At 40.0% G+C, this 25,937-nt stretch overlaps 1 protein-coding gene across 4 annotated transcripts in view; it reads right to left on the bottom strand.

Moving 5' to 3' along the window:
• LOC139336788 (cell adhesion molecule 2-like) overlaps positions 1 to 25,937 on the bottom strand; it is a 129,181-nt gene that overhangs the window by 17,436 nt on the left and 85,808 nt on the right. For 2 of the 4 annotated variants that reach the window (XM_070971022.1, XM_070971023.1), the window contains exons 2-3: positions 23,487 to 23,513; positions 8,729 to 8,878 (exon numbers count right to left, since the gene is read on the bottom strand). In XM_070971022.1, coding sequence (XP_070827123.1) covers positions 8,729 to 8,878; positions 23,487 to 23,513 — 177 coding nt within the window. The remainder of the gene's footprint in view (positions 1 to 8,728; positions 8,879 to 23,486; positions 23,514 to 25,937) is intronic. The other 2 variants (XM_070971024.1, XM_070971026.1) reach the window with 1 other exon arrangement.

Below are 25,937 nucleotides of genomic sequence, written 5' to 3' on the forward strand. Positions count from 1 at the left end.
TTTAACACTTTTAGCAGCTGGCTCCATCTGTGACATTTCTCATTTTGAACATTGAGACCAAAACCTTAACTTGGCCTTATACAGAAGCACTTAGCTTACAGGTACTGGGGGAAAATAATTACACAGGTACTAGCAGACTATAGTACACGTATTGTTCATGTGCTATCAAAATGGAATAATCATATTGTGTTACTGTTTTACAAATGTCTGTTGACCAAATTAATGATTTTGAGCAAATTGTAATGAGTAAATACACAACTGTGTCTCACACTTTACTGTACTGGCCCTCAATTTCATTATTTTACATTCAGTTTCTTCATCATTTTCAGACATCGTGATATGCATCAGTATTGTTAAAACACTGTTTATAATATTGTGACATTGATTCCAACCAAATCTCCCAGCCCTTGTGCAAGACTTCAGGTAAAAAACAAGACAATACAGCTAATAGTCATTTGAAAAATAGCCACTATGGCCATATTTACCTGTGCCACTAACAAGAGTCATGATACAATAATCATTACAATGAGCATGCTTAGGAAAACATCGAAAAGTTATATTTCAAGCTGTGGTTTAAGATACCCGACAGCTTCACCACTGCTCATTCAGATGTGACTACACCCTCGTAAAGCTGAGAAAAGCACACAGCTAAGCTGAAAAAGGTCATCTCACACCTGTCATCTCTTATACAATTTCAAATTCAGAATCACCTGCTCCTACAAGCGACCAACCACAGAGGGCAGGAAGGAAAGTGCTCTTCATTGAATAAATTACACATTCTTAATCCTCGCTCCCTTTAGGCATGGCCAGCTCTCTCCCTGGACACTCTTTCATCTGAAGTAATTTGAACTCTATTGGATTGCACTACACGGGGCAAATCTGGCAAAATGCAGCAGAAGCAGGTGTTGATTAGGATTTAATCAACGTGGTCAAAGTAAAATGGCGTCAGATAAAGACATCTCTATGAAATCATTAATCAGCTGCTCTGTTCCCATTTGTTGGATTTCAGCGATAGACGTACACGGCGGACATGTGATACACGGTTAAATTAGATTGGCTGAAATGATTATGAGATTTACACAGACATAGGTCATTTTTAACAACGCTGTTCTTCAGCTTCAATTACAGGACATCGTTTGATGATCATTATCTTATAATCACATACATACTAAAAAGAGAAAAATAAAGATTGGCTATAAAGATATCGATGGCCCTCAGAAGTTTCTTCAGATAGTCTTTGTTATCCGAGAATAAAGAGTAGCGCAAATAAAAACAATCTTCGAGCCAGAATTAAAATTTAATAACAAGCTGTGCCATCAGAGCCAGCTTATTATGTGCTACGGGGCTTAATACAAACATTTGATAGTCTTACTGTAGCAAACTGCATCCTGAAACAAAGCTGCCTGATGTTCTTTGTAGTTAAGCATCCTGACTACAGAGCTTGAAAATGCCCAGAGGCTCTGGCAGAAAACAGCCAGCCCTTTGGTGGATGGATGCATTGGAGAGGTGATGGGGTCCAAGCAAACATCATACAGGGACTCAAAGATACGGAAGTGCAGGCTGAGAGGATCAAAGCTTCGGACAAGATGACATACTGTACTTCCCTCGGCCCGTATCCCCCTATCTCTGCAACGCACAGAGAAAAGACAGGGAGAAGCAGACAGACTTATCATCGTCTTAACCCCCTGTTCTTCAAAGCATAAACACCTCTGAGATGCTGATAAATGGTCTGGCTGTTTCCTAAGAGGGCTTTGACATTTTTTTGGTTGAAGTGATATTCTACCCAAAATCTGGAAGCATGTTTTGACAAAATATGGCCGGATCTTCCATGCTGCACCGTTACCACTCCATAGATTTATCCATATTTCACCAAAGTTATGACTGTTTAGAAGACACTGAGTGTATTACGTGGATTATGCTGCAGAGTGGTTCATCTGTGCAGGCCATTGAAGCTAACATGAGCTCAAGCCAACAACAGCTGCTGTTCTCTGAAATAAGTAACTTGCCTTTTAACATTGCTTATTACTCTAAAGATGCAATCATTCACTTTAAATACCAAAACAGTGACAAAATACAGTACAGACTTCTGATTATTTCACATGACATTTAAAGTGCTAAGTAGGACGCACCTTATTTTTTTCTATCTACTGAATAATATCGCATTACCACCAAAACAGACCTAAATTTTAAATGTCAGTAGCTGAAATACTGATTCAGATAGTTTGAGCAACGGCTGAGAAACATCTTACAGTTAAACAAAAGATGGACTTGATTGATGCGTTTTTGTTAGACAGCCACTGGCACTACACAGCACGTGAATCAGTGACATATTGATAGAATGAGAAGTACAAAGGTTTGAATAACCCAAAGACAAGTGTTATCTATTACTCAAACAGCATATGGCCAGGAAACCATACTACTAGAATCCAATCCAGGCTAGAGGCCCAGATCGTGGGCAGATCCGTCACAATCAGACCCAAATGCCAGCAGCTGACAAAGCTTTTTTCCAGGTGCTTTAGGAAATCAATGTGATGAAAAGGTTCATTTCCCCCAAACCCTAGATAGCTCCCGCGCTGTTCATTCTGCTTAGGAGGAAGCATAAATCTGCACCCTGACCTTGTGTATGCTACAGCCTTGCAGCATGGCAGCTTAATGCGCAGTACATCTCCTGTGATGGAGGCCTTACCAAGGCTGTCTCAAATCAGTAAAACTGACACCCCAGTTCCTCCTCAGGGCAAGGCATACTGTTGCTATGGCCCTCTGATGCTCAGTAATGTTTGCCTTGTTTCCTTGACAGTCGACTGCACCACCAACCATGTCAGTGGAAGACCACTCTGAGGTCTAGTTTGTCAGATTCAATTTTATCAACCTCTGTCAATTTGGCTAAAAGTTACAGTATCTGAATGTCCAAGGACCTGTTTCAACATGTGAAACAGCTGTTAAAATACCTTATTACAATACGGAGCAATAAACTGATGTGGAAGAGAAGAGCTGACAGTCTGGTTGGTAGCTCCATTACCTCTGTCCTCAGATAAAGCTGGAAGCAGAGGAACTGGAAGTGCACTTATCACATGGCATTCACTTCTGCACTCCGCTGAGCAGCAGACAGATGTTAACCAATGTTTCTAATCCAAAATGATGAAGTATCGCCTGACAGTCCAAATAGAAAAGGACATTTTACATCTATCCATTAGTCTTGGAAACGTGCCGATGGCTCTCGGGTTCAGCCAAAATATGTTACATCCGCAATGCCGAGTGTCCCCATTTGGCCATTTTTGCATGGCCTGTAACCACTTTGAGCTAGTCCTGGAATGTGAAAGCACTAGCTGTCCTTCAGCGAGAACATAGGGTCCTGGCGCACCCCCCCGCTCTCCAGCCAGGGGCTCCACTCTTTGCAATTAGAGTGTGTTTGCTGCTGGCTGTGCTTGCTCAGTGACTGTGTGGGCGATTCTGGACGAATTCCAGGGCTAGTGGTGCAGGCAGGGGCTCTTTCCCACCACACATGTGGCTGCAATTAAGAGAAGGAAAGGACCTTGTTCCAGAGGGCCATTGTTACTGCCCGTGCTCTCAGAGATCCCACAGAGCAGATGCTACTCAAATTGGACTCATTTTCAGTGCTTGAAGGGAAGGAAAGAAGGAGGAATTCTCCCAGCAGCTACGCTACATCCCCTCTTCAAGTGGTGAATAATGAGACTGAATATATTTTTGTCTGTCCATTTTTCAGCCCACTGACATAAACTTGATTGTACACTATGGGATTTTTACTGCTATTGAGTCCATTTTTTCATATGAACTCTCTAAATCAAATTTTTATTGAAAGAAGTGCCAGGGGGTTACATAATTCTGTTGGTTTTTAAGTCACGTTACAATACAACACATAATGATTTAGCCACTGTAACAAAGATCTAAACATTTTACAGGCAGGGCTCAAAGCTCGAAAGAATTTTAAAACAAGATATTCTTCATTATTCTAAAGAGCTAATATACATTATACATGAGTGTGCAGTGTGGCACAGGGCTTAGTGTAGTACATACAAGAGCAGCTCTTCACATTAGTGATAATAGCCAAGTGTATAGTGCCACAATGGTAGATTCACATTTCAGTGAAGCTGGAGGTAGCCCAATACACTTAAAAGCCCATTAGTCCCTGAAGAAAGACATTAGCTGTGGCCATGAGACCCTTAACTGTCACTGAAAAGTAAACAAAAAAACTTGCAAGAACAAACTTGTGGCTTGTGACATTTTCCACACAATCACTTCGGCGTGAGATTACTTTCCAAAGATATCTGAAGAAAAGGCGAGAGACCTGGCACATCTATTTATGAAATCAACTGCTTAACTCTGACACACGTATCCTTATTATCTGAAATTGGTAGTTCATGTCAATTCCAAACTGAGAGCAGATTTACACACAGATATCAGAGACAGTGGGGGAGGGATGCACTGTACTTACAGACCCACCATGAAATGTTGTGTGTTTACTAGAATGGACGTTTAAATGTGCTTTCATTGGTGTTCACTCCACTAATTGCATCCTTGGTAATTATCCTTCATTCTCTGAAGCTAATGAATGTTTTAATGCTCACATTAGAGCATTCATTTAGCACATAACAGCATTTTGATTACTACAAGCCAATTAAGATCAATTTTGCTTTGTGACCTTTATGATTTGGGCTGAATGCCCCAATTAAATGTCATGAATGATGCACCATAAACTTCTGCGAGATGCAATTGAGATGAGGAAAAGTGATGTACAATTTGTCAGTGGATGTATGTATGTGCTGTACATGTCTCCATATCTCTGCTACAAACACAGACTGTGGATCAAATGAGCAATTTGTTATCTGCCTTTGACATGGAACCTGCAGTAGCTTCCCATTAATTGCATTATTCATATTCACCGTATCTGACAAAAGATTCTGCTTCCATCCTGCATGCCTCCAGGAATGTCATTACCATTCTCTACAGCATCGGCACTTATGTTTTATCCTTTTCCCACAGAAGCCAAAAGTGAAGTAAATCATAATGAAGACAGCAAAGGACAGCTCTGCTCTCATTTGTCCTGCTCACTAATAATAATTCATAATCCCGGCAACATATGAAAGGGATAATTGTACAAAAGACATATGGTCCAAATCGATTTCTTCATCGCAGCAGCTCACCACAGAGCTGTTCCCTTCAACTGTCCCTGTTAATTGGCCTAATGTAGGCCTGGCTGCATCACACAGCATGTAATGCTGCATGTTGGCCTGGCTATTAAGAGGATCTATCTCTGTTGTCTCAGGTCTGTGGTGGGAGTGCGTAAGAATCTTCATGCTGGTCTTTGCTACAGTGTAGTCTGAACTCTCTGAGGTGGCAACAATCAACCAAGACTCAGATATACATAATGGATGAGGAGGAGCGTGCCAAGGAACCAGCTGGCATGATATAAGAGGAGGGCTGTGTTCAGCTTTAGACAAATGTGCAGAGACAGTCCAACCCATATGGATTGGCTTTGGGAATCCAGCAAGGTTAACACTCTCTTGGAGCTCTGCAAGGTTTGACTGAGCCTCTTATGGGAGAGGATGAGATAGAGGTCCTTCTTATCGTTTACACTCTCACCAAAGATACATTAAGCTATTGAGCTGTTACCTGCCCACTAATTCCTTCACACCTGCAACCACATGTCTTATCCTCCTTCCAGGTCTGTGATGAGATGTGACATTGCTGTGTCGACAAACTGTAGGTCACAACTTGTCGAACACACTGCCGGGATTATGTTCTACCCACCTACCTGAAGACTCCCAATGGGTTTTAAATCTAATAGCGTGCCATTGTGATCCTTCCTCTGTTCCATGTTGCAATTTAATTAACAGAAGGTTAATTGGAGTGGTCTTGTTCTTAATGGAGATTGTGCTTCGCATGAAAAACAACAGTGTCAGTCATTTGTTCAAATGCTTTAAATGACATGGGTGTGTGTTTTTGTGACATTTTGTGCGACCCCTACCAACTCTCAAAGTTTACTCCTTTTACCCATCTCCAATATGTTTTTAACCTTATCAAGGTAGTTTAAGTGGTCTAAACTTAACCCAACCTTTTAGCAATGGGGTGACCAGGCCAGAAAATGCAGTTCTGGAAAGCACAGACGAACAGTATTAGCATGAGGACTTATATTACTGACACTCATGTATGAACAGTGTTTGATGGCACACAATTGCTTCTCTTAATGTCTGGAGCAGACTTATGATCTTCAGTGTCTTTGAAATTCTGGAAAGACACAGAGATTCCTTTTCTCCTTGGTTGTAAAAGCTACTCTTTGGGGCTTTTTTCATATTCTCATTTGTAAGACTTGAATTAAAATGGAACAAATTACAGTCAGGGCAAAGATCAGATTTTGTCTTACCTTACCCAGCAGCTGTCAAACTCAATTGATATAATATGGAACTCCAGCTTCTTTACAGATGTTTCTCTTTACTCCACTATAGCCGCTCAAAAGGATTTAAAAGGTCATTTTAATCCTCTTTTTTTTCCCTCACTATTTTATATCAAACTCCAAACACATCCAGACAAATGCCCTTATCTTTAATACAGAGCTTGAGGGAAACAGTGAGAGTAGATTTCAAAAAATGCCTCACAGAGCGTTTTGTCTAATTTAAGACAGAACAGCAGATGTATTTTTATCGTCATTACTTGTATGTGTTAAGCATGCAGAATCACACATAAAAGCTGCAAAAACTGAATCTCCTTTGGACTACACATGCAGAATGACAAACTACCTCTGAGAAGAGAGATTGGGGGAAACTTGCATGTACATCAAATGGTAACATATGGCCACACTGTCATGGACACCCAAGGGGATTGTAGTAGGAGAGAGGTGGACAACAGAGACAATGCACAGAGACAACAAACAAAGGGAAAGGGACAGATTTGTCTAAACAACAGGCAAAAAAGATACCAAAACATCTCAACACCGAGAACAAGTAAATGCCACATACTGTAGCTGCATTAATCTAATCCACTCAGTGTCAGCAGTCTATGACCAGCTGCTCATCAGAGGGACAGAACAGCCTGCCTCAAGCTCAGCCAGTCTGCAGTTAGTTGCTGGACTGAAAGGTAACATAAGGTTGAATCTAACATTTTTCATTGGCTCCTACAAGAAGGCACAACAAACAGGAGAAGAAGGACAGTTGCAGCCCTCTGCCAAGCAATTAACTGGTGATTTGGCACAGCAGAGATTTCTTCCCAGGTGTCCCACCCTCTTCCTCGCATGAAGCCTGTGTTGTTCCACGCCTCCCGTTTCTCCTGATGGCCTCACAGGCATCGTATTAGTTGTGCCAATAAAGCTTTTCATTTGGCTGTTTAGAAGGAGATGGAGAGGAAGTGTTCCCACACTTAGCCCTGGCAACCTCTGCTGAGTGGACTACATTCATTTTGTCATCCGTATTGCTCTGGAAAAGGATTCTGTCATGCAATATAAATGGCTGCCCAAGGAGGGCAAAGTGGCTCGTACATATTGCGCTCTCCAAGCTCTCCTTACATGCTTACAGCAACGGCATTCTGGATTTACATGTGCATACAGATTGTATTCAAAGGAAGTGAGAAGTGTGAGCAAAACACAGTTAACTTCGGCAGTATGCCTAACATCTCTTCAAAGTACAACGAAGTGAAAGTTTGGGAGTTTCTTTCAGATATAACTTTGTGATTTTTAAAAAACTGGTCCTGCAAAGTCAAGCATTAAAAAGCTACATCTATTGTACACCTGAGAATACAGAAAAAATAACAATAAGAAAAAATGGTTTTGGTTGAATGACTTTTGTTTGAATTTAAATCCTTTGGGCACATCCACACCATTCACACAAGAATATCTATTTAAGATTCAGTTAACTTTCGTTTAATTGTATTTGGAAGTAATTTCATCTAATAAAACACCTTAGACTTCATTACTAAATCCAATCACTTGCGAGGGAGAAAGTATTTCTTCAAACCAGACTGTGACTCTCATTCTGCTGGTTCACTCTGGCGTCTCTCTCTCCTATCAATTGTTATTCAAAGAGAAAGTTAATCTTCAATCACTGAACCAATGATATTATATTAGCAGCTACAGCATAAATGAAATGGGTAATATGCTGTGAGAAACACTGAAAGATGAACATCCCAACCCTTACAAGACCGTCCACTGTTATAGTCCCTTTCACCCCAATTCCAATTTATCAACTCCAGACTTTTGTCACCTTTAAATTGGATTTGGCTGCTGAGAGCACATTATAATTCATTCCAGCTCGGGCCTTGTTTCACAAGGTTGCAACAGTGTGCTTCCTTTTCAGTGACATCCAAACAGATATACAAATGTAGGGCAGCTAAAATGCTAATTAAACCCAATCATGTCACAATCCACAGGCGTCAGTGTGTTGTAAACAACAGTGTCAGTGTTGCGTGATTACAAAAGCTCAATTCAAAAACAGTCTATTTCAGTTTAGTTTGTGCCCTGGGACATCAGTGGAGACATAAATTCATTACAAGTCTGCTTTGACATTACAAGTAATGCATCTCGCTCTTATCCTGGCTTTTTCTCGTAGTCAGTCAAATTGTGAGCTCGCAGGCAGGCGGACATGCAGGCAGACACAATTTTGTACATTGCAAATGTGAAAAGCTGATGAAGAAAGCTCTTGTATTAATATAATCTGGCCAAGACACCTTCATCATATCACATCGTTTTATCATTGCCATTATTCCCGGGAACATTACTCACCTTTCTTGTCCCCAAAGAATAGGGTCTGTTGTGCAGGGTTTGACCACTGGAGGGAAGTGTTATCATTGTAATCCACACGACAGGTCATGTTGGCTGTGGCCCCCTCCACCACCGTCACATTCTGAGTTATGGGGAACTGACCTTGGCTACCTGTGGGATTATGAAACAGAGTTTGAGGTCATGGTCATCACTTGAATAGATTGCTGTTTTGGACTGGTCATTACTGCCTTTTCATTGAATCACATCACATTAATGTACTATTCAGACTTGTTCTGTTGTGCTATTGCCCAATTAGATGAATGTCTTCATTGCACCACACTAAACCAAAGATAGCTTAATGGAAGCCAGGTTGACAATGACTCCAGCGTTCGACAGCTGTTGGAGCTAGAAAACAGTGGTTTTTTTTACGGTGGAAACAATGGTAGGTTTTACTCTCCCAAAGCGCTTCCCTCACTGCCTTATTGCAGGGCCCTAATTGGTAGCATGGCCTAATTAGAGGTAGTCATGTTCTGCTGTAGAGTCTAGAGCTGCAGCTGTGTGGTAAATTGACACATAATCCTAGACACTGTGGGCCTTCGATCCGAACGACTGCCTTGCCCTGAAACAGCCGCTCGTCACAGTGTGCAGAAGACATCCAAATGAGGCCTAATCACCCAGCCTTGCTGGATTTTACCTTCTTATTCCACATTTGTACTTGTCGTCTCAGCAAAGTCCCCTAATTACATTGCAGAAGCATTTCTATCCAGCCTGTGTTTTATTGAACTCTGCCAAGTTTCTGAAACAGATGTCTAAAACCAATGTTCTTATTGTGGGGACTTGTCAGAAGACAAAGTGTAGGCTAATATGAGCCTGACCAAACCAGCCCCTTTAAGGACGACAACAACAACAGTAAACAACAACTGTGTTAGAACCCTTGACTTCATGCATGAAGCTGGATGTGGCATATTTGCCTGGGAGCATTTCACTGCCCAAAAGCTAATCTTTGTGCATGTTTTCTCTTGATTTCACAGGTCTGCTTTGTTTTCCTCTTGTAATGTGCCTGAATGTGAAGGTGACATTGTCTCTGCCTCTCCCAGGTACAGTTCACCACAGGGACATTTCAACTAAGGGAGCAGCTGTCTGCCTCATTAGTCTAGCTCAAATGGGGAAGCAGAGGAGGCTGGGACAGCCAAAGGTCTATGGACCTTTCTTGACCTCGATTGTCCTGATGGAGACCACTGTCAGCAAGAGGTGAAGGTGAGGCTGACTATAAATAGTAATGGGAATTTAAACAGTGCACATTACTTATCTGCTTATTACACCCACCGCATCAACAAACACCATAACAATAATTCAAATGCAGCTGGCTGGATGGCAGCTAGGCAGACCAACAAAACCAGCAATGCATGTCATAACAAAAAGGGAAATGGACGTGATGCTTTGTGTGGGGGGTACCATGTGTAGGTGTTGTTGTCAGTTCCTGCATAATTTTCAACTTTTTTGTCACATCATGTACCCCACTGTCTCTCTAGTATCTGCTGTCTGTCTCAGGTGTATAAAGCTCACTATTCACAGAAATGCAATGAAAAAAGTGAAATCTCAACAGTAATGAATATAACTCTGAATCCCTCAGGTTCTGCCTTGGTTGGATATGCAGGATTGCTTTAGCAATAAGCTGTTGTTGAAATTGCTTTTAGTTATGCCTGTCACGCCATTAAGGGTGTTCACAGAGTCAGAGTCAGGATGCAGAGGTTAAAGAGGCCAGTCAGTAACCGAAAGGTCACCGGTTCGATTCCTCGGCACTGACAGTAGGGGGTGGTCCAGCTGTGAGCTGGTGACTGAGGGGTGGCTGGAATCATTATCTCTGCCAAACTGCCAACTGAACTGGAAACTCAAACTTACTACAAATGTGCTGCACTGTGCTCTTACCTCTCAATGCATGCAGTAGATATGTATGTGTAAATGGGGGGTATGCGGAAAGACTAATTTCACTGAGAATACAGAAATCTTCAAATGTGCTTCTTCAGAAGTACAGCTTCAGAAGTGTCAGTACAAGTTAGTGTGCACTGCAGCTAACTGGCTTCACCTAATACATTCATGAAATTCCACTGTCTTGACATTCTGTAGCAGTCTAGAGTGTGGCAAATGCTGTCCTTTTTGTGGAAACATAATCCCCAGTGCCAACTACAGAGTGTATTTCATTTTTTTTGAGATGGTGATTGGAGGGCGGTCAGGCTTACCTCTACAGTTCAGTGCCAAACAATATTCTAGAAAGTCACTGAACCACAAACTGCTCCAAGGACGCTACCCTATACAGTGACCTCACTTTAAAGAAGCACATGTTCTGGTGTGTGACGAGGAGGGATATTCTACAACGTGTTTAATTAACTTGTGTGACTTGTGGCACTTTTTGTACAAAATAAAAAAAGAAGAAGATGTAGTGGCACTACATTATAGTATGTTGAACATTAACGTGTGAATCCACCCCAAAAGGGTTCTTCTTGGCCCATGCTACACCCTTCCACCAAACTTCATGAAAATCAGGCCAGTAATTTCTCCATATTCCTGCTGACAAACAGACAAGCAAACTAACAAACCGGACCGAAAACATACTTGGTGCAGGTAACAAAGCAGAGAAATGATAAAATCAGAGACGCTTTAAATAAAACAGAAAACCACTTCCTGTTTGCGCATTTCTAACTCACACTGCACAAATTTTCACTAGCATTGTCTTATTTAACTAGAAGCAAAAATGATGACATTGGAATAATAATAAAAAAGTGGATTTAACAGTAAATAAACAATAAATACTGTAAGTAAGGAAAGATGCAATAAAAGCTTCTAGATAAAAGTACAGATTATGCTGAGCTATCGCTGTGTTTCCCTATAAAAACAAACCCAGTGAGAGGGAACAAACAGTTCTGAGAGATGTACTGGAGGTATGAAGGTTGTCTGCTCCAATGATGATCCAAGATGACTCAGTGAAGTGCAGTGATGGAATGAGGAGTAAACCTGCACGTTTGCAATATGACTTAGGGGTGGATAGGCCATCCCTTAAACACAAAGCGTATCAGCTCTGTCGGTTAAAGGGCTTGGATACTGGGTATTGCTGTATTCTTCTTCCAGCGCTTCGATGTATTATACCGAATGAGAGGGAGCTACTTATTTTCAGTCAAGGCCAGCTGCAGATTGAGTGCTTGCACATTTTAACATTTACAGTAGACAGCATGCAACCTGCCTGCCATGAAAGCAAATAGTTGAGGTGAGGATTGAGTAACCTGAGATATCTTGATGAAAGTAGCTGGCACCGTCTGAAACATGAATACCATTAGCGTTTGCTTTTTTCAGGCTGGCAACTGTCCTCCTTTAATCCATGAATATCATGAAGGGCTATAGTAAAGGAAAAATTCAGTATGAGAGGGGTCGCCTCAGTGTTTCTCTCTCTTCTAATCCAGACTCCCTGCAGCTTCTCAGAAAGGAAGGTGAAGAATAAAAACATGGAATGATGAACACCAAACTGAAAATGAACTAATATTTACATAAAAATTTGACTAAATTGATTAAAATCCAAGCCTTTCAATTTATTTATTTTTTTGATTGTGAGTGTATGTGTTTTTAATCAAAACATTTCCAACATCAGCCTGCTTATGAGCCTAACTCTTAAAGCTGTAATAGGTCCCTTGGCAGTGTTTTCCCCTTTCACAATGTTTTTTTTATGACAGTCACATGGATCTGAGAGCTTTTCTTTTTTTAGTGCTGAAGCAGAGCCCACTCCAGTGAAAGCTGAAACTGGCAATATCACCCTGAGCTTGGAGATTATGGTCCACATTCAGGTGGGCCACAGCACACTGATCATCAGTCACAATGTCAGCACACACGAGATTAGTCAAGTTGTTTGCTGTGCTTCACACAGTCAGAATGCTGCTGACACATCTCTCCACTGTGACATTAACTTTCATGCAGAATCAAGTGACACTGCCTCATGAATCAAATATTTACCTGCACAGCTGAAATTAGGTAGAAATGTAAATGGGGCAGAGAGGATTGGCTCTTCATTGTAAACACAAATATTTGATGATTAGATTTTAAAGGGGAACCACAGGAACAGACATCTGCTAAAGCACAAGCCAGGCGTCGTGTCCTCTTCGTCTCTATACATTTTTAGCATGAGATAAGGTCTGTGCAGCAGGTGTAGAGTATAAATATGAATACAGATGTTCAGAGTGGCTAGCTGTTGAGTGTGCATTAACGATAAACTATTTCATTTCATCTCAACCAGCCTCTCTTCAAGCTGTTATCAGACTGCAGCTCAGACCGTAGCCTGATGGAATCTGAGTCTGACAATATTAGAAGCCAAGAATATGATACTTAGGCTATTGATTTTGTGAATCTTCTGGGTATCTAGAAAATGTGAATATGAGGAAGATAGAAATCTTTATGACTGTACTTAAAAGGAGGATTAATAGGGTTAGTTGATGAATGCAAGTGGAGTGCTTTATCATTATTGATGATGTGAAAATCTTTTGGTTCTGTTTCTATATGATACTCATGGAAAATCACAGGAAACCAGGTCTGATGGAAAAAAATCATTTGAGAACCGCGCTGCATATATAATTTCACTGGCTCGTCTAATGACCACGGATCCAGGGCGTAAGGTGAAAAATACTAGGAACATCTCTGTTGACGAGAACAGAGAGTTAGTGCAAGGAAGAATGAGCCATACCACCCCAAAAGCCTTTCTCAGTTTCAGCTGACTGCACCAAATAATGGAAAGCAGTGCCTTGATGAATGGCTGGAGAGCAGTCAAGCACACCACTGCAGAATAAACTGTAAACTGCAGGCGGGATAAAAAGAAAACAAATAACTCAGAAAATAGTTCAAGAAGTAGCCGATGCCTCCATTCATTACGGAGTAATAATGATTATTAATTTTCATATGAGATGAATTCCAGGCAGTTTATCAAACCACAGGTTCACCTCTGGTGCTTGATTTTACAAGGGCTTCTTTGCAAATAGAGATGTTGGACATGCGGAGCTCCCTTCTGCATGCTAATGAGTCACTGCAACATCACATAGTGGGTCCCAATGACAAATGCCATATAATAATTCTACAATCAAGCTCGCTATAAATCACATAACTCTGAAAACTGTCTGAAATGGATTTGTTGGCGTTGCATTGTCATTTTCAATCTTCATTACTCTACATATATTTTATCATTTATAACAGACATGAATATTTCTCACTTGTGAAAATAATTTCAAGACAATTATTTGAATTATGCCACTAAAACTAAACGGTAAGACAAAAATATGAATAAATGAAAGTCTTAAATTCTTGTTTCAATGTTTCATGCACATACAAGACAGATTTCAACGCATTCCTCCCCAAAGTAGTCCGACAAGTTTTCTTGCAAATAGAACAAGTAATGTGTAATTTACAAGCACTTAAAATTACTTTTATCTACATTTTTTTTCCCCATTGTTTGAAGTAGATTAACATTTATGTTGAATCTCAGAAAGCCAGAATGTCAAAAATGACACATTTTCACAGCTGTCTGCAAAAGATTGTCAAATCTAAAAAAACAAACCCTCAATTTGTGTACACAGTAAATACCGTGAAGCTGAATACTGAAAGTTTGGCATAGAAAATCAAATATCTATCATTAATACTCACAAGGTATTTAAACAGACAATATACTCTTGAGAACATAGTAATTAATCACTGAAATTGCTGTGACTTGACAAAATTGTAATTAATTGGCTAACTCTAAACTCTGTGCCCTATTTGCCAGCATGTTGAGAGAGAAGGAAGTTGAACATCCGCAGTGTATAAATATTCCATTTAATTAAAACTTGAGGCCTCTTGTGGTGCATATTCCTTGGTGGAGAGAACAAGAAATAATGGAGCTTGCTGTCTCCCATGTGAGACAAATACAGACAATTCTCTGTTCTGACTCAGCGTGAAGTTTGTAAAAGCGTGGCTTATATTTTGCTCTTAACATCCTGTTGGATTCTCAGTGTTACTCCTCGTGTTGTGATGACTTGCCCTTGCTAAGCTAAGCTACTTTCTCCTCAAGAACTAAGAGACACTTTGTCACATATGACACATCCACCAGCACATATTCACAGGTTAAAAACCATCTCCACTCTTTGATGTAAATAACTCCTGCACGATTGGTTGTGTTACTTTACAATCCATTACAGCCTCCTAACCTTGACTCAACCTTCCCCACGAAAGAAAGACCTATGTATCATTAGTTTTTTTCTCAACGATTCTGGAGAAAATCATTTCAAAGGAAGTCTTCTCATGACAAATTAGATTTACTTTGCTAACACGTGTGCTCCTAAATAAACAAGGAAATGAGATATTTTCAAATCTGACAGTTTCTCCAGCACTGACAACATCCTGCTCAGGCATCATTTCATATATCCACAGTCCACATGCAGAAGTATCCTTGGGCAAGATACTGAACTCCAAAACTGCCCCCAATGCTGCGTCATCAGTGTGTGAATTCATGTGTATGTTGCTTTGGATAAAAGCGTCAGCTAAAGGACTAATTGTAATTGTAATATGAGAGCATATCCAGATGAGTTATAATTATAGATTAGTTATATGTGGCATACACTAAGGTTCAATCCTGGGACCAGTTTTGTTTTGTGGCAGTGATAAGCAGCTACTGCATGCCAGTTAAAACAAGCTCAGCTGGGGTTGTGGACTACTTATCCCAGAATATTCAGTAGTCAATCTCTGGAAAATCTGAAGTTCTTGTCAATGCTTTTCAAACCTGATTATGATCTTCAGTTCAGGCTTAAATGTAGGGTGGCACTGGTAATCCTGCCAAAATCTAATTGCTCTACTCATGCAGAGAGTCCTATGTGCTTATACATCTTCTTGTCTTACAACTGCCATGTCTTCTATCGAGGGTCTAGGGATGGAGAGTGTTGTATGCTGTGCAGATTGTACAGCTTTCATCTGTTTTAGCAAACAAGAAGGGAATCAGTGTAACATCCAGCAAGGCTTTTGGCCAGGACTGAGAGAAGGAGCCATAATGCACCCACATTTGGCAACCACTCATTTTTTTCATTCAATTTTTTTTAACTGTCGTCGAGATTGTATTGATAGCTTTTATGGCTTGTCAAGGCCTTGCCCTCAGCGATGTCTCTGACCTTTTGGCCCCTCATGAGTCAGAGTGCAGCTTTGACACCACAGGCAGGGCCCTTGGCAGTTGCTAAGTCTAGGCTCAAGATGAAAGATGACTGGATTTCACTGTCAGGACACCTGCGAAATGTCCTGCCAGACGAGCTCAGACTACTGAATCGGCATCATCCTTTAAAATCACCTCTAAAATCTCATCTGAACAAAAAAGCCTTTTATGAAATTCTAATTATTTCTGTTGCATTTATTGTGGCAGGAACTTTTTCCACTTCTGTCGGCAGAAATAATGTTCATTGCGTCAGTAGTAATATCTGAAGTACCTGTTAGTACTTTTTTTTAATGCTAATGCTAGAACAATAAATACTGTACAGTTACACAACACATTAAGTGTGGGTCTACAATAAAGCCACTCTGAAAATAGCAGATATGTCAAGGGAAATAATTGTAGATTAATGCATTAATTCATTTTTTTTATTATACCTTCTAATAAGGTTACTGCAGAGCAAAGGGAACAATGAAAATTTAACATGAGATAAATTCAAATCTGTGAGGCCAAAAGTGTGTATGCTTCCAAGTTACGCTCAGGTGTTCCTTTATAACAAACATACCAGGATGTTTCAGGATGTTTTCATCTTTTATATCGTCACATCGCTGCAAACAACAGTATTGTGAAGTTATAATGAAATCCAGGTGAATCTGTTTAAATCAAACCAGCCTCTGTGATAAAATCTGCACCTTGGGAGCTGTAACAGCGCAAACATGCTGGGCTTAACTGGCAAACATGGAGGTAAGGGAGTTTCTTTCTGTTTGAAGAAAATCTAACTTTAACAGTCAGATTTAACAGCTTCAACTTTAACATGAAACAGGTTTAAATCTGATCAAGGATGAATTTACAACAGTCACACGAGCTGAAAATTGGCAGCTTCTCATTTTTCACAGCACAATCCAGGACCATCTAATTGGGACAAACCTTTTCAGAGTAGCTTTATTCATGCCATGAAAGCACACCCGTGAGTATATCATCATGCTGATGGTGCAGAATGGTTGAAAAAAAAAAAAAATCTTTATTTCAATGGTGCCACAGCATTGGTTTCAGTATTCCCCTGGACTGAAGAGCTGATGTTTATTTTAGCCCAAATTCTTTCCAACTGTTCAAGTAGTGCAGCTCTAAAGCAGTGTGTTTAAATACAGTATGCTCTTGTAGATAAAATGTTGATTTAATTTTGGTATGAAAGTAGAACGTACAGGTGACGTGGCACCATTTCAATCTTGCCTTTGTACAATAAGTACTGCCTGTAAGTAACTGTAGCTGATTAGTAAATCTAGCTACTGCATTTTGTATCTGTATCACTTGCTAGGTCAACCATAGGTGTACTTTGCTCTACAGCACTGACTTGAAATTCTAATAATATTAAAAAAATAATAATGTACAGCAGATCCCCTGAGCTCTTCACTTTGATTCAGCATTATCAATAGGGCATTGTCAGACATGTGTCAGAGCCACACTGGATTCAGGAGTGATAGCCTCAGTCTGTTCCTACAGTGTTTCAAAGACTTAGTTTGACTGTTTTTGCAGCTTTAAATTTGTGTCCAAAAAGTGATTCCTCTCTGAGAGAAATGCACACATGAAACTCATTCACAGGAGATTCACAGGAGCTAAGGATAACTCTACGTGTATCTGTACAAGAAAACTGGTAAAAATGTGATCAAAAATTGATGAAGGCAGAGTAGTTCTCAACCACAAATGCAGCAGCTCAGACAGAGCCACAACCCGGCCTGAGAGTGTCTGTCTCGGGCTGTCCAGATAATGGCCCCCTGTCACATGGTTCTCCACAGTAGTATTGATATTATTGCTTAGTATACCATTTGTGTGGTCTTCCTGGCAACACTAACAACACTGCTCCTTCAAAGGGAGTGAAGTGGATTAGATTAACGCCCTTCTGTGGAGGACTACTGAAAATGAATACATGCAACCCTCCATTCTGAAACACTTAAACCAGTTCACACAATGGTTAAAGGAATCTACTAAACTAGGCCATCCCTACTCGACTACACTAAAATCTAACTATATTGAGCCTGTGGTGTGAATAAAGTCGAATTCTTATCATATTTTATTGAGTAAAATTACTATAATAACAAGTGCATAACACAAGTGTATTTGACAAAATGTGCTTTTAAAGGCAGCCCTGATTCTATTCTATCTGCTAGTAGCAAAATGCGAATTTCTCAGCATATTAATATTCCATACTGTATGTTACTGGAGTGCACCAACACTCTCTTGGAATCATATCATGTAAACAACATGTTCCATTCACTAGAGCCCAAATGAGACCCCTTCAAAAAATTCAGGCTTGATGCTGCAAGAAGGCAGAATACTAATGGGTGCAAACTCTTCAGTGGTTACTATCTGTCATAATTTTAAATAGTCTTGAGATTGCAATAGCTTTGTTAGTAGCTGGTACTGATTGTGCATTTATTTGGGACATGTGATAAAACATATGAAGGTCATGTGAGTAGGGCAAGGGAGGAAATTATGTCAAAATGGCAAAATATGTGTTTCTTCACAGAACAAGAAGCTACAAAGACCTTAGTGTTTTGAAAGTAAAACATTAAAAAGCTAAGCACAGTATGTAAACTACACACATGCACACAGGCACATTAAAAGATAAGACTGCAGAGAGGTGATGCACACAGCATGATGAATATGACCACACCCGTCATTTGAATAATATCTGGATAAAATATGCTTGCCGACACATTCATTAACTACCTTAAACGGTAAGGGCTGATAAAGGAAATGCTCTGTAAGTGAATGCTTGTGAGAGTAGATACAACAGGCTGCTTTTATCAACTGGCCCGTGAAGTAACCACATCATATCTGATTGTCTTCACCTTGATTGACCTTTTCTGAACAGTCCTATATGAAAAGCATATTTCACGTGATTTATTTCTTTAATGACTGAAAGGTCATATCTGTCACCAAAAACAATCATTTACACTGACAGTGTAATTTAAGCAGAAATGCTTCTCATGTTTTATGGTGAACCTGCTGATCTGAGGCACTCAATAAGCTGTGCCATTTTAACAGCTATCAGCCTAGTTGATTGCAGAGATTTAAGCAACTATTTAAGGGCAGCAGCTAATTAGCTCTAAATCTGATCCATTAACTGAAGCTAATCTGTAAATTACCTGTCCAAAGTGATGCATGTTTGAAAACTGTACAACTACTGGTGCGAACATATTCAGCTGTAGATAATGTCACAATTTAAAATCAACAGGGAACATTTGAAATCTTACTATACAGGCTTTCCAATATGCAATTCATTCAGTCATAGAAAATCCATATGTAATTATGGTAAAAGCAAAGGCTGTGATTACTTTTGCCCAGATTAGTAATGCACTCCATGTCACTCTCTCCAACACCCCATCCGCATCTGGTAATAAAATACAAATTCAAAGAGGCCACAGGACACAATATACGTGGAGGTCACTCATGAGCTAAAATGCATTCAGACTCAATCCAGCTGTAGTTTCTACCTCAACTACTCTTTTAATTCCAGGTGCAAATGGCTCCTGGATGCTTTTTGCAGAATCAAATGCAAATCTTTCTTGCATTAAATAGGTGTCTTATCAGGGCACATTCAACTGCATGCATCCGTTATCTGCAGTGGGATGATAGTGGTTTTCTACAGTGCTTCTGTCAGTTGTAAACAAGAGCAGTTCACAGCAGATCAGACAGGCACAATGCACATACTGCGATGACCCACCACCACACAACCACCGTGTATCAGCTCCGTATTGTATTCATTGTCGGCACCGATAGCGTGATCTTAAATGATGCAGTCAGTTGATTGAGCTGTTACAGAGCCCGATGAAGCCTGTTAGAAAGGAAATAACCAAGACAGAGTGAGCTGTCTGTCAGCTTTACCCTCCATCAAAAAGGACATTTGGTGCCTGTTACTGAGTAGCACCTGAGCAAAAAGTGAATCTCCCTTGACTCAGGGGTGGTACTGAGCGCAGTCTTCCCCTGTGATTTGCCACAGTGGGGGATGCAGGGGGAAGGAAGGGGGTGGACAATCAACAGAACTGGCAATAAATATCCCAGCTGGGGGAAACTCTTAGCAGTGTTTTTTTTTCTGCTGCGCAAGAAAAGAAAGAGGAAAGTGGTAATACATCAGCTTCAGAAAGTGGGTCAGAGCTACAGTACTGTCTCCACGTGAAACAGGAAATTACACGTTCAACTGGTGTTACTTACAAGACAAGACAGTACATGTGATGTGCCTCAAATGAACTTTGGGATTATGTTGGTTTTTTTTTTTTTTTTTTGGTAAATCCTGGTGCTTTCAAGCATTCTGCTCCACGCTGATGAACTGGCAGTATATTAAGAGTACAGAGTCTACAAAGTGACAATGGCAGCAGTGAGACAAGAAATGCTCCTCACAGTGATCAACCCAGCTCACGAGACTGCTAACAGACTGATAAATGCTTTAATCAATGGGAATACAGTGGAACACAAGCTTGATTGTGATTTATGTGGCATATTTTCGCAATAACCACAGGTATGGATTTCCTTTAAAATGTTGAGGTGACGAAAGGTGGGAATGAATGAGACTAGTTACCACATGCTCTTCAAACATTACTTCCAAGGACTGTTCTGTGAGATGCATGCATTCATCTTCCCACTCCACAGAGTCCATTGAATGATGTGGTCAGAAATGTGTTGCTGTTTCTGATGCTCAATGAAACTTTATCACTACTCAGAATCCTTGCCCCGTCCTCTTTAAACGTAACATAACTTCTGTCAGACACACTTTATTTGAAAGGGTAAGGGTTATTTGTTCAATTCACATTCAATCTGACTGAACATGCCCTTCATTAAAGTTACATAAAATTACACAAACAACCTTTATTATTACAGGGTTATGTTTTACATCTGCCATATTATGGTATACCACTACAGTCCCATATTTGCTTGGCAAAAAAAAAAATCACTATTAAAAGTTGCCTTGGTATTTCTGAAAAACATGAATTTGGGGTGGCCATGAACGGTTCTCTCATGAAGCAGTTTGCCCTCTTTTTAGTCTATTTACACAATATCTACCTTTTAATGAATTATTCTCCTACTCTCTGCACTGGCCCTGGTCAAAGCGTAGACTCAGGTGAGCCTTCAGGGAGCAAATACATGTATTTGGAAGGTCCTGGTAAATAAATCCAGAGGTATGTTTTCCATTATAATGACAGCTGCCAGGCTGATTATTATCCTGTCTTCTGGAGCTTACTTTTGTTTTTCAACAGTCACTCCACGAATGACATAGCAATTGTTAGCATGCGATAGGGAAGCTGACAAAATCCATTAATCAATATTCAAGACTGATACATGTAGTTCTGTTCATTATCTTCATTGTTATTAATAAAAGTTATTAACTGTAATTAGAGTGTCATTGAAAAATGCTTCTTAATGTTGAACTAGATATCAGGAGTTACGGATGGTGAATGTGTATCTTCTGTTAATTAAAAACTAGACCCCTAATTACTTCTGTAATTAGACAACACTGCATTTTCAAAATAAGGGGGGGGGGGGAGACTTGTTGACATGTTAGAGAGCTAGATTTTGACAAGAAGAATTTGAAGACAGGAAAGACAAAGGTAGGCTCCTAAAATTTCCAACGGGTCAAACAAACAAGGACAAATACAATTTTTTACAGAAACCGTCGCTAACAACAGCAACCGTGGCATCAGTAACCATACAGGCAGAGTTACTGAGACACTGGGTATTGATGTCCAGATGCTACAATAGCATCAGCCAGCAAGAAGATGAGCAATAGCAGAAAATGCATAACCAATTTGAAAGAAAGAGAAACGGCCTGTAAATCATCAAAAATACTGCAGTATTCATGGGTGAGCGGCAGAAGGAAGAAATAGAAACACTGTTAGTGCTGGATTTCTCCATTCAGTGCATAGTGAATCTGAAAATGACAAATTATTAGGCGACAGATCAGGTTCAGTGGGCAATGAAGTGAATACTTAGACCACCAAATATCAGGACAAAGCATTAACTACTGAAGGGTAGCAGTAAACTAAAAATAAAGAGAAGCAGGCTTATGACCAGAAGCTCAGTGCACAGGGCTGCACAGTATGTCTGGAAAATCTGGGTTGGGAAAGCAAATGAGAAACTCTCCTCCCTGAGGTGTCCTTGAACCAGGAACAACCCCCAGCTGCTCCATTGGAGCTGCACAGTGGCCAAATAGAGGAAAAGCATGACTGGGTGAGGCGGGCAGCTCCCTGGTGTGAACATGTGAGACTACACATACGTGAATCAGGCTGTATCTGAGAAACAGCTATGGGATCAGATGGGTCTTGATATTAATGAAAATCAACACAGAAGGATTCATGATTTACATTCAAATGACTTTCTCCATAAAAATATCTTTCGATGCACACAAAATATAGTTGTTTATACTTTTTGTATCTAAAGTGTTGAATATAAATGTAAAAGAAACAAACAAACAAACCCCAACACATTTCTGATTCACATAAATATTTCTTATTTTCAATAAATGTAATGGAAAACAACAAATAATATATGCACTTAACAGTATTTGCAATTTTTCTCAAAAACATTTATTCTCGAATGCCATTTTTTTTTAAAGAAAATTATCTGTAGCCTCTCAGATGTCTCCTTCCTTTTCAGCCAATCACATAAGTTAAATTTGAGTGATGAATTAAAACACGAGGATGGACATCAAACAGCTGCTGGAGGTCACCATGGCATCTGGTAGCTGTTCTCAACAGGTAAGAGATAATTCTTCTGCGTCGTGCATGATTACGTATGTTTCACATCTGAATGCTAGCTAGTTAGCTAATGATCCTTGGTTGTCTGTTGGCATTGGAAAGCTAACTTGTTAGCTAATGCTAGTGTTAAATGCCACATCACTGAGTTAGCTAGCGCCATCAGCAGCTGTTTGATGATGTTCCTCTCAAATCTACACTCGTGTGACTGGAGACAACTGATGATCTGGAAAAAATGTATTTGTGAATTGAGCCGTGGCAGGGTAGTCTCAAAACACCCCCACACAAATGCACTGACATTCACACATGACGAGCAGCTTGTACTGTAAATGCATGCTCAACAGTCTATACATAAACATAACAACATCAAAATATGTTTCTGAGGGAAATTGCAAATACTTCTACATGTGTATTTGTGTTTTCCTCTTGCATTTATTTAAAACAAGAAATATTTTGTGTATTTGTGAACCTTTTCTATACGTACATTTCTTAATATTTATATACAATGATACATATTTTTGTGTGCACTGAAAAATATTCTTGTGGAAAGAGTCATTTATATATACATCACAAACTACATTTGTGTGTCCTTCTGTTTGCATTCATTAATATTGAGACCCATATGACTTCATAAAGAGTAAGCATGTTCAGCAAACCTCTCCTGGAGAAATTAAAAAAAAAAGAAAGAAAAAATGCCCACAACACTTTGCAGCAAGCAGTGTATGTTAATGCTTCCTGGGCTTGCGGGGGAGATAAAAGGGCGATCCAAACATTGTTTATTGGGAACTGTGTGCGACATAAATCATGCAGCAAGAAAATGGAGGCAATAACTCACCTTTCGCTTTGCTTTTTGTCCCAGCCACTGATAGCATGAGGGGGTAAAGCAAGGAAACAGCAGGTTAGATAGGTAGTATGATGGAGTAACACTGATAGCATGATGATTATTTACTCTAACCATGGAGACAGGAAGTATAAGATGAAATGTGGTGAATATGCAAATGCAAGTAGTATAGTTAATTTATACCATACCCTGTCATGACATGCGATGTCAGAAGAGACAAGAAAACATGAATACAAATATCACAACTATAAAAGCTTAGTATGTTATTAATTCTTCAACATCCACAAAAGCAACCCGTGTTTTATATTTGTATTGTCTACATTTTTTTTCCATTTATGTTCTGAAGTGAAGGTGATAAGTGAAACTTTATCATCATGCATCATTAAAGAAACTAGAAAAATATTTTCTTAGTCTTTGCTTATATAACATTACTATGTCATGGGCAATTATTTTTGGAACAACACTGCTTATTATCACCATGTAATGTTATGTAAAGCTAAAGTAGCATGGGATATAGCAAATAATCCAAACGTTTAAGTGCTGTAAAGATGTTTTACGCGACGAAATTCATAAAGCTTTCACCATATGGGCTCATCTGTCTGACAGTGCCTGGGAAGAATTCTGCTCAATAAGTTTCAACTTTCACCTCCTGTACAAATTACACGCTACTCATGGTAGCTTGGCAGATTGGTAAACAAATTCCTTTCATCATCACTCGAGAGACAGGCACATTGTTTGTCTGCAGTGGTTACACTCAGGAAGGTGCTTAGCTGTCTTTCAGGTAGAGACGCTTAGTTAAGTGTAATGAGGACAGAGCACTGTTACCAAAGGCTTCAGACTAGGAGAGATTAACAGCAGCGTTGCCGGTAAACCTCAGATTTTGAGGACTCATTGTATAAACTGCTACATCAGCAATGAATGCTAAGTGCTGTGTGCTCAACATAAGACAAAGCTGCATACACCACAGAAAATGCCCGGTTCCAGACACCACCCATACCACCCTCCAACCTAATCCAGTACGCCCTGTGTGATGGTAAAAACAGTGTGGAAATAGAAGCATTAATGGCTTTCTAAATTGCAAAGGTACACTGAGAATTTGGTTGTGTTCACAAGAGGAAACAGCTGACCTGCTCCCCTGGAGGAAAGATTATAATATTACTTGTTTCTGGCAATTTTTTAATGAGAATAAAATGAATTGTTGTTTGCATTAGGTTCTTGCAACTACTCAGTAATTTTATGGGTATCTTTGATTTCATGGATAGTCAAACACACAGAGCAAGGAGGGTGGTCATTTTAGAGTGTGGCATCACAGAGAAAAACTACAGAAAACACAGTTAACACAAGGACGAAATTCACGGGTGGAGGAGGATCAATCACCAACCTCAAAGGCAACAAGTTTGTGTCTGTCTTTGTACACACAAAAAGAAATCATGGCAGCACTGTAGACTTCATGAGAAGCCTCTTGAGAGATAAATTCCTGGACTTTTAACAAATTGGCCGCTTGAGAAATGTTTTTATCCAAACTATGAATTACGTTGATACACACAGAAAAAGCAGCCTGACATTAAGCCATTTTTCTTTCTCCAATCCCTGAATGAAGCTTCTGACAGAGCTGCAGGTGAAGCAGAACTGGGGGTTTTCCAAAAAAAAAAAAAGCCTTGACCAAATCTGCACTGACTGGGGGTCACACGGTGTGCTGTTTCTTGTGGACACTAAGGTTGACTGACAAGAGCACCTCTTCGCTCCTCGAGAATAAGCTCCTCTTGTAGTATTTATGTCTCCTCCACCTCTGGTGTACAAGTGCATTGTGTGCTGACACATCTTGTCTGTTAATTGAAATGTCTAACAGCTAACAGGCCGCTGCTTCCTTCCAACTGGAGGTGCCGGTGACATTGTTCACAATGTCATACCTCATTTGTTTCTGTTGTTGTCAATGATAATTTTTGGCTTCTTACCACCTTTCTGTTGCTCAAAGTTGCATCTGTATTCAACATGCTCATCAATGCTGCATGCATGAGTTTCCCTGCTGCTGATATTTGTGAACTGCTGGGCATCCATCATGACACGTTTGCAAAGAAAATTGTGTGTGTGTGTGTGTGTGTGTGTGTGTGTGTGTGTGTGTGTGTGTTTACATGTTGGTATCTCCAGTATTAGGCAAGCTGAGGCTAAAAGACTGTACTGCAATTTAACAAGCCATACCCATAGCTGAGAGTGGAGGGAGGGAAAAAAGTACTATTTCTTACTTAAAAATAGGTCAGTGTTAATCTGAACTCTGCAGAAAGGACAAAATGTTTATCTATAAAAATGGGTCATTTCTTGTTGATCTTGAACAGGCTCTTATCTGATGAGGAAACTGGGAAGACCAAACAAGTAACGTATGCCATTTGGAAAATTCATTGTTTTTGACACTCATTAATCTTTCTGTATACTCCCAAGCCCGCGCCT

This window comes from Chaetodon trifascialis, chromosome 9, assembly GCF_039877785.1.
Source record: "Chaetodon trifascialis isolate fChaTrf1 chromosome 9, fChaTrf1.hap1, whole genome shotgun sequence".
NCBI classification, from domain to species: domain Eukaryota; kingdom Metazoa; phylum Chordata; class Actinopteri; order Chaetodontiformes; family Chaetodontidae; genus Chaetodon; species Chaetodon trifascialis.